This window comes from Arachis hypogaea, chromosome 3 (genome assembly GCF_003086295.3).
Source record: "Arachis hypogaea cultivar Tifrunner chromosome 3, arahy.Tifrunner.gnm2.J5K5, whole genome shotgun sequence".
NCBI classification, from domain to species: Eukaryota; Viridiplantae; Streptophyta; class Magnoliopsida; order Fabales; family Fabaceae; genus Arachis; species Arachis hypogaea.
This window is the reverse complement of record NC_092038.1, coordinates 139548201-139558243: the sequence shown is the minus strand read 5'-3', so window position 1 is coordinate 139558243 and position 10043 is coordinate 139548201. Positions and strand designations below refer to the sequence as shown.

Genomic DNA, 10043 nt, shown 5'->3' with positions numbered 1-10043 from the left:
TGCTAACTCTTAATTGAAATCCCAAATTAGCTTCTTAGCCGTGATCATAAAATGGTTATGCAGATAATCATTACTTACAAGTTGGTGATGATTCTGGATAAACATTGTGATCCGGCTTGCTTCAACAATTTTGAGGGCGCATAAACTCCTACTTAGAAGAAAGATAGGAAAAGCTTAAGATAATTATGAACAATTACTAACAATTATATGCAATTTGTTAGGTTGGAAGGTCTAAAACAGAGAAAACTTATTGCCATTATGTTGCTCAGTATAATTGATAAGTGCACATGGGATGTGTGAATCATATTAGACAGACAATCTCATATTGAATTTGCTATTATAAACGTTTTAAATGTAAATATAAGAAAGACTATCTCATATGTGAATCATAGATGCTCTAGAGTTCTAAATGTTTTAAAACTTCGGATGTTTCTTTTTTGAAAATGTAAATTATAAAAGAACAAAAAAGACATGTCTTGTATCGCCTCAACAATATAGACTATATGTTGATTTTAAAAAAACTTTAAAGATTAAAACATTAAAGATGAAATTAAAATAAACATAAAAAATATTTTTAAAATTTTTCAAAATCTTAAGAAACAAAATGTATACTCTACACAAAGACTTTTCAATTGTTACAATATTTGTCACAAAACCGACTGAAGGATTTTGATTTAAAAAGACACAATTACACTAAATTCAAATTCAACGCACGATATTTATTTATTGGTTGAATTTTATTCCAGGATGTCAATCAGCATAGTTGACTTTCACACGTAGAAGAATTTGACTGGGCAATACTACAATAATTCCGAGAAGTTTACACTAAATAATGGAATCCTGAATACTGAATAGAGACAAACAACTATGAACTATACTTTGTTGTAGTCCTATCTGAGGTAGATCCTGCCTTCAAATTTCAAAAGTGATAAGCTCCATCAAAAGTGATAAGCCTCAGTAAACATACCAGTTAGTCATACATATTCAATTACACGACTTGTCTAAAGTCTAAACAAGTAGTTTGCGTGTGAGCGAGATATAAGTTGATTGTAGCGTTTGTTAAGTTGAAGCTTCTTTAGATATATATTATCCATGGAAATAAATATATATCTTTATTGTTCAAGACTTGTCTAAACAAATTTTCAACAAGTTTGAGGATTCTATATATTTTTCAAAATAACCATCTGTCTACTTTTACGTGATTGAATTGTCTCCCACTGCATGATCAAAATTGATTTTTAATCTCTTTTATTCTTATATTAACACTTTGATTATAATGTTATTTTTAGGTAGTGTTGAACTTCAATATCATATAAAAAAATAAATCTTCATTCACACTTTTGGGTACGTATCAAATTAAATTACCTAGTATTGACTATTATATAAATCTGATACTCATATACAAAGCACACAATAGTATTCTCAACACAAAATATAATGAAATTTATAAGTTGTTATTTCATTGTTCTTCTGTTCTCTTTATCCTTAACATGTTCATCAGCAAGCACACTTGATGATGATACTAACAATAACGAAAACTTGGTGGAATGCCTTTATCAATATTCCAATAATTCAACATCAACATCTAAGCTTGTTTACACAAAATCCAACTCATCATACTCATCCGTACTCCAATTCTCCATTCAAAACCTCAGATTCGAAACGAACACAACATCAAAGCCCCTTGTAATCGTAACACCCTCAGAAATATCCCAAATCCAAGCCACAATCATATGTTCGAAACGCCATGGCATGCAGATTAGAACTCGAAGCGGCGGCCATGACTATGAAGGCCTCTCATACGTTTCAGAAGTTCCGTTCCTCATCATTGACCTCATCAACTTGAGTCAGATCCACGTGGACGCAGATAACCGTACTGCATGGGTCCAAGCTGGTGCAACTATTGGTCAACTTTACTATGCAATCAGCCAAAAAAGCAAAACCCTAGGATTTCCCGCCGCCGTGTGCTCCACCGTAGGAGTTGGTGGGCAATTCAGTGGCGGTGGCTATGGATTCTTGATGCGTAAATACGGCCTCGCTGCTGATAACATCATCGATGCTCACATTATTGATGTCAATGGTAGATTACTTGACAGGAAAGCCATGGGTGAGTTTTTTTTTTTTCTTCATTTAACTATAATGCTACATCTTGTCATTTATTTAATGAATTTAATTTTGATTTTATATGTATTTAATTATGAAGCAACTTAATAAAAATAGAATTTTTTATTAAATAATTGAGTAATCATCTTTTACACCACATGTGAATGATAATTCAAAGAGACAAATATATTAAATACTTGATTTTATATTGTTTATTAATAAATCAAAATTAAACTTTTATATAATATATTCTATCTTTTATGAAATTGTCAAATCAGTTTATTGTCGAGTAATATTACAAACACTAGTTTTATATACACATCTCTTATTTTTCACTTTTGATATTAAAACTTAAGTGATAGTTGAGAGAAGATAAAAAAAATGTTGTATTTTATAAGTTTAATTTTGATGTATGGAAAGTATAAAATATTTTAAAAAAAATGTTAAAGGTTATTGAAATTTATTGTTTTTTGCTATCAGTGTTTAAAAATATAAGATAAAGTATGCTGTTGGATTATTAGATTAAAGAAATTAGACTAAAAAAATTGAGATAATAGTTAAATGATAGTAAAAATTAATAAATTCTGATGGTATTTTAGTATTTTTTATATTTTACCTAATCATACAATTATATCTGGAGGAGTGTAAGGGGTTAGCAACTTTTGTTATTTGTAGCCATCAAGTAGCTAAGCTATCAATGATGTTTTTAATGGTGTGAGATTTTATCCAATGGTGTGAGATTACTCACTTTTCTTTTAATGGTTATATGTTGGCCCAAATTTAATAAAGTTGCTGGTTTCTAAACTTTTCTTTATATCTATTCTTTTTGAATAACTATTTAACTATGATGTGACCTTAGATATACGTGGAAAATTATTTTATATAAAAAAATAATACAAATATTTAACAAACGCAGGTGAGGATCTCTTTTGGGCCATTAGAGGTGGCGGTGGAGCAAGCTTTGGAGTAATAATTTCATGGAAGATAAAGCTAGTTACGGTTCCATCAACTGTAACAGTGTTCAGAGTTGCAAGGACTCTAGAACAAAACGCAACGGAGCTTGTTCATAAGTGGCACCTTGTGGCAAATAAACTAGACGACAACCTAACCATCAGGATCATCTTGCAGAGACTGAACTCATCATCATCAAGTAATAAACAAGGGAGTTTAACAGTACAAGCCACATTTGAATCCATGTTTCTTGGAACTGTGGATGAACTCATTCCACTGGTGCAAGAACGCTTCCCTGAATTGGGTTTGCTTAAACAAGATTGCTCTGAGATGAGTTGGATCCAATCAGTGCTTTACCTGGGTGGTTTCTCAAGCAATGAATCCCCTCAAGTGTTGCTGAACAGAACTCAATCTTCTGTGTTTTATTTCAAAGGAAAATCAGATTATGTGACGGTTCCAATTCCTGAGTCAGGTCTAGAAGGTTTGTGGCCTCTGTTTTATGAAGATGAGGCAAAATATGCACTCATGATATTCAATCCTTACGGGGGAAGAATGGATGAGATTCCAGAATCTGAGATTCCGTTCCCACATAGAGCTGGGAACATATGTAAGATTCAGCATATAGTGTATTGGATGGAGGAGGGGGATGACGTGGCAGAAAGGCATATGAATTGGATTAGAAGGGTTTATAGTTACATGGAACCTTTTGTGTCAAAGTCCCCTAGAGCTGCATATGTCAATTATAGAGACCTTGACATTGGGGTCAATAACAAAAATGGCTACACAAGTTATAAGAAAGCTAGCGTTTGGGGTCTTAAGTATTTCAAGAATAATTTCAATAGATTGGTACATGTGAAGACCAAGGTTGATCCTCTTAACTTCTTTAGAAACGAACAAAGTATACCTTCTCTTTTGCCTCTGGGACGCAAATAGGATAGAAAAATCTTTATAGGAATATAGGATGTAATAAAAAGTAATTAGCTGCTTTAATTTGTTAAGTTAATGTTTTTGTGCATGTGTATCAACTATGTATATGTATTGTAATTCGGTAATATATTATTGTTATTATTAGTGCTATTGTTGTTGAAAAAGAAATTGTAGAAAGGCCGAATGAGGATAAAAAATATTTTTTATCTGTGTATAGATATAACTCCCGAAAGTTGCGGCCTTAAAATGATTAATTATTGCAAGGAGTTCTTTTACTATAAATAAATTATTTAAGTTATATCATTATATGAGCTCCAAATAAAAATTTAGACTATCTTTCTCCCAACTCAGTAATTAAGAATTAATCTGTTATAGATTGGAGTTTTGTTTATGAGTTTGTTAATTGTTATTGACCAATGAGTTGCTGCATACAGAAAAAAAGTGAGACTTGAACTTTTGACATTTGTTTAACCAAACTAGTGAGTTAACCAATAAATCAACCTAATCTTTTGATAATATGACAACTTTAGAATTACATAATTATCTATTAATACAATAGATAGTAATAAAAAAAAGTTAATATTAAGTACAAAATTTTATTATTTTAATTAACATAGTTATTATTATACCCATTTTAAATTAGGTTGTTTGGGCCGGCAGGTTTTGACCATATCCAGATGTAAGGTAGCACTAAGTAAATGATCGATGTGGATTGGAAGGTACACAGGATGATGATGAGAATGTCTGAGTAATAATTTTCTTTCATTTTCATGGTGAGTGAAGAATCAGATGAGATCTGAGGACAGAGGCTAGTGATGAGCATCGAGAAAGTTACGTTGGATATGTATGTGCATGAAGGTTACGTACTTACATTGATGATCATAGCTAACATATAATTTGTTTTCTATCTTCTGAAAATTAATGTGCTACGTTTTCTATTGGTTTTATTATCTCTTTTTCAAATAAATAACTTTAACTCCGCAACTGAAAACCAAATCTGTGATTTCTATAAAAAATATGAGTAAATGACAAATAAGTCTTTAATTTTTTATTTTAAAAATAAATAAGTTATTAATTAATTAAAAATAAAAAAAGTTTTTTAATTTTTAAAATATGAGACATTTAAGTTTTTTTAAGAGACTAATTCATCTTTATATATTTTGAATATTTATTTTTTTTTCTAAAAATATTATTTATACTTAAAATTAACTACTAAAATTAATTATTATATATTTATATATTATTTAATTTATTTTTAATATATTTTATATTAATAATTAATTTTTGTATATCTAACCTCGTTATATATATATATATACACACGTGGGCGCGCTTTTATTGGAGAGAATTTTTGGAGTGTTTTGTGAATAAATAAATGGATTCTTATTCTACCTCAATAATGTAAGCCAATTCGAGGTTAATTTTTATTTTGTTGTTTTAAAATTGAATTAAAAAACAATAACAAATTTTTAATGACAATATACGTTTTGGTGGCCCCTACTCATTTTTGGATGCACAATTATGTTGACTTTCATAATTTATAGCGTTTACAAAGCTAAATCCACACTTTGACGACTAATCGTCTTGGCTCTTCTATAGTTATGCTTATACACACAGTCCTGTGTAGGTGCTTACTCGGGTTTATTTTCAAACATATCTAATTAAAGAATTCCAATCTTGCGAGTTGATGTATTCAAATTTGATTCCATTTTCTTTATGAATATATAATTAATAAACTAATGATATATAATGCGGCCTTTTACATTTACATTTAGAACTTTAATTTGTTAATTACGGGCCTGTCCAAAAATGAGTCAATGGCTAATCGCAAATCTACAAAACCACGAAAACGAAAGATTATTGGATCAAATTATACATAGGATTGTGCAAGCCACAATGACACATTTCGGGACCTTTACAGGGAGAAGCAACAAATCACTAATCACCACATAACCAAGTTGTTCTGGAACAGAAACCTTATTAGGACTTCAATATTGACTATTCTCAATTCTTAATTAGAATTTTATTAAGCAGAGATGGTGGAAATAAGGCACTTTACCTTCCCAAGTTAACCCGATTATTGGTTAAACTCAAAAGTGTCGTATGCCACTTCCTACGAAACATGTTCTCATTAGACTTTACCACTTTCGTTGACCAAATATTGTTAGGTAATCTTAATCTTAGAGCGCCACGTATTTTATGATCCTAATAAATACGGTATTATTAATTTTAAATAAATATTTAAGTCCGTAACAAATCATATTTTAAGCAGTCATTTCTGTTAATAATTGTGATTACATCCATTTAATTAATATTCGATGACCATTCAAAAGTTTATAGTTTGGCGGGATGCAATGAACCGATGAAATTAAAAAGGCAAGCTCAACTGATATAGGAATAAGAAGACAAGAAAAATAGGGTTGGGCAGAAGAAGTTAATGCTACGGATTTTCTTTCCTATTATTCAGAGGATCTGGAACTATTTTGTTGAGGGAATTTGACGTCAATAATAATAATTTTCCAACACAACTCTTTAGTCCAAATGATCACCATGATTATTTGATTTCTTTAGTAAACCTTAAATGAACAGTCCATGAGTTGCCATATAACAAAAGAACCTAAATTGGTTTTATTTAATATTTATTAATTATCGCTAAAATTAATAAATATTAAATAAGATAAATTTGTGTTCATAAAAACGTAGAAAAACGTCATTTTTTTAAATAACGTAAACAAATTTTAAATTAATTAGATATAATGTTTGTTAGGGAATCTGAAATGCAACTCTTTATTAGTATCTCTCATTATTCACCTAAACGTAATTAATTTTTTATTGTCTCCGTAGCATTACGGTTATATAAATAGGAGAGTTGCAATGCATTGGTAAGGTAGGAAGGAAAACCAAAATGACTAGATCAGTTGTAAACTTAGTTCTCCTATCTGCCATAATTTTCATCTCAATTTTCTCTGCATCATCATCAGGTTCGGCTAGCCATGAAAGTTTCCTTCAATGTTTTCAGTCCGGTCTAGGAGTTAACAGCAACACAAGTTCAGGAATAGTCTTCACCAAAACCAGTTCTTCTTATGAACCTATCTTGGATGCTTCTATAAGAAACTCAAGATTCTTGGCCACTTCAGTCCCAAAACCAAACTTCATTGTCACTCCACACAACCTTTTCCACATCCAACTAGCACTGCGATGTTCCAAACACAGCAACCTCCAAGTCAGAGTTCGAAGCGGTGGCCATGACTATGAAGGCCTCTCTTATGTCTCTAATGTTCCATTCATCATCATTGACCTTTTCAACCTCAGGTCCATAACCATTAACATGGAAGACGAAACAGCGTGGGTTCAATCAGGTGCTACTCTGGGAGAACTCTACTATGCAATTGCGAATAGAAGCAAGGTCCATGGCTTCCCTGCTGGGAGTTGCGCTACAATTGGCATTGGAGGACACTTGAGTGGAGGTGGATTTGGCACCATCTTCAGGAAATATGGCCTAGCAGCTGATAATGTGATCGATGCGCAGATAATCAATGTTAATGGGACGATACTGAACAGAAGAGCAATGGGGGAAGATCTGTTTTGGGCCATAAGAGGTGGAGGAGGTTCAAGCTTTGGTGTCATCACAGCATGGAAGATCAAGCTTGTCCAAGTTCCATCAACAGTTACCATCTTTGAGGTTTCAAGGAATCTTGATGATGGTGGTTCTGAGATTTTCACCAAGTGGCAAACTGTTGCTCCAAAGCTTCCTGCAGAACTCTTTCTTCATGCAGTTCTTGGAGTTTCCAATTCAGCTTCTCGACTTGGTAATAAAACTGTGGTGTTTTCTTTCACGGGAATGTACCTTGGAACCGCAGAGAACCTCCTCCCTTTGATGCAGGAAAGTTTCGCAGAATTCGGGTTGCAGCGAAGCAACTTCACTGAGATGAGTTGGATTCAATCTGTTCTTTACTTTGCAGGTTTTTCAGTGGACCACTCCTTAGAGGTCTTGCTCAACAGGAACATAACATCATCAAGTTTCAAAACAAAATCTGATTACGTAACAGAATCGATTTCATCTACTGGCTTAGAAGGACTATGGAAGATGCTGGTTTTGGAGGAGTCACAATTCATGATCCTGACGCCATATGGTGGAATAATGAGTGAGATTCCAGAATCAGCAACTCCATTCCCTCACCGAAAGGGTATGTTATATGGAATCCAATATTCTGTTAGTTGGGATTCCAATGAAGATGCAACTAAGGACATAAAATGGATAAGAACACTCTATGATTACTTGGCGCCTTATGTGTCAAAGTTGCCAAGGCGAGCATACTTGAATTACAGGGACCTTGATTTGGGCGTGAATGGTCCGAATACAAGCTATATTGAAGCACAATCTTGGGGTCTCAAATATTTCAACCAAAACTTTAAGCGGCTAGTAGAAGTGAAGGCTAGAGTTGATCCTGAAAACTTTTTCCAGAATGAACAGAGCATTCCACCATTGTAGAGGTACCATCAGTGCCCACTAGAAAAAGAATATACAATAGATTAGTTACCCATAGTTATTTCATAATCATAAATAAATGGCATACCCTGTTTTGTTCCTTAATCGTGGATAGCAAAATAAAAATGATACTAAAACTACACAAGTTTGTTTGTTGACTGCAACCAGACAAAGAGATGTCAAATTATGATTTAAGAAAAATACAAGAGTAACATAACATAGCAAATGTTTTTGAAAAGTTGTCATTAGTTAAACCAGGCCTATATATTTTAAAGATTATAGTTCGACTTCATAATTTTTGCAAAGAAGCATATACTTGTCTTCACATAGCTTTGAATAAAAGCTTGCAAATTGTATGAATAATAAATACTTAAAATCAATCATATACAGCCGTCCTATTAATTGAGGTATGACCAGTTAATGTAACTACTAACTCAAATGTACCCAATAAATTTAAAATGTCAATGAAAACACCTATTTGATAATTACACACAAACCTTAACACCCAGTCAAACACTATGGTGTATTTGGGGTAACGTTCCGAAAAAAAGAAGCTCGTTTGAGTGTTTTAAACATTTCATTTTTATGTTTGGTAATTTTTTAAAACTTTGAACCCAGAAGTACTTTCACCTTTAAACATACGTTTACGTGAAGTTAAAAATTTTAGTTTATGCGTTCACGTTAGAGAAAGTTGATTACTGTTGGAGAAATTAGCTGAAAAATTTATTCCTTTTCTACCAATCCTACCTTTCATCTTCTTCTATAAAGAATGGTTTTGCTACGTTACCAACAGTATTTCTACCAACTTCTGCCAACTCTTATTTATTATTGTGTTTAATGGAAGTGTCTTCGTGGATGTGTCTAATAAAAATATATTTTTTATGACTGTGTTTAATAGAAATGTCTTTATAGATATGTTTTCTGGATGTGTCTCTTTATATATGTGTTTAAAATATAATAATTAATTATTGTTAGTAATAAGTTGGTAGATAATATGTTGATATCCTATACTTTTTCATAAAAAAATCCAAGTAACCATATAACTTTCATAGTAGTTATTTATGTATTATTTTTGTTCCACTTCTTTTCATCAAAATCTTTTAGATTTGTTTCAATCTACCAAGGTAAATATTTTAATTTTTTATTATTTTTAATACTCTCTTTCATATTTTAATTTTTATATTTTTTATTATATTTTTTATTTATATGATAAATATTTTTTATATTATTTTTTTAGTATTCTGATGTTATTTTTTTAGTGTTCTGATGTTATATTTTTATTATATTTTTTATTCATATGACAACTATTGTTGATATAAATTCTTATTTTTATTAATTTTTATAATATTTTTATTATTTTTTGTTTATATAAATTTTTTTCTATCTTTTATTATACTATATTTATGTTGTGTATAAATTTTTTAGAGGAAAGGATAAATAGGTCTCTGACTTTTTGTCCCTAACCATTGAAAAATACTTTTAAGTCCCTAATCTTCACAAAACTTGGACGGATCAGTCCCTGACGGATGTATTTGGATGGATCAGTCCCTGACGGAAGCATTTGGACGGAGGG

General features: G+C 31.5%; 2 protein-coding genes across 2 annotated transcripts; both read left to right on the top strand.

Moving 5' to 3' along the window:
- The first annotated feature begins 1287 nt into the window (after positions 1-1287).
- LOC112734582 (berberine bridge enzyme-like 28) lies at positions 1288-4131 on the top strand. The gene is made up of 2 exons (XM_025783960.3): positions 1288-2107; positions 3020-4131. Exons 1-2 carry the CDS (start codon positions 1438-1440, stop codon positions 3985-3987), a joined length of 1638 nt encoding a protein of 545 aa, XP_025639745.1. The 5' UTR covers positions 1288-1437; the 3' UTR covers positions 3988-4131.
- Positions 4132-6836: 2705 nt separating this feature from the next.
- Positions 6837-8575, top strand: LOC112734581 (berberine bridge enzyme-like 26). Its single transcript, XM_025783958.3, has one exon. It carries the CDS (start codon positions 6887-6889, stop codon positions 8471-8473), a length of 1587 nt encoding a protein of 528 aa, XP_025639743.1. The 5' UTR covers positions 6837-6886; the 3' UTR covers positions 8474-8575.
- Positions 8576-10043: the final 1468 nt, after the last annotated feature.

Bases quoted from the DNA above. Each gene is read 5' to 3' on its own strand.
- LOC112734581 (XM_025783958.3), top strand. From the start codon at position 6,887: ATGACTAGATCAGTTGTAAACTTAGTTCTCCTATCTGCCATAATTTTC.
- LOC112734582 (XM_025783960.3), top strand. From the start codon at position 1,438: ATGAAATTTATAAGTTGTTATTTCATTGTTCTTCTGTTCTCTTTATCC. The intron at 2,108-3,019 runs GTGAGTTTTTTT...TAACAAACGCAG, and splicing joins ACTTGACAGGAAAGCCATGG to GTGAGGATCTCTTTTGGGCC.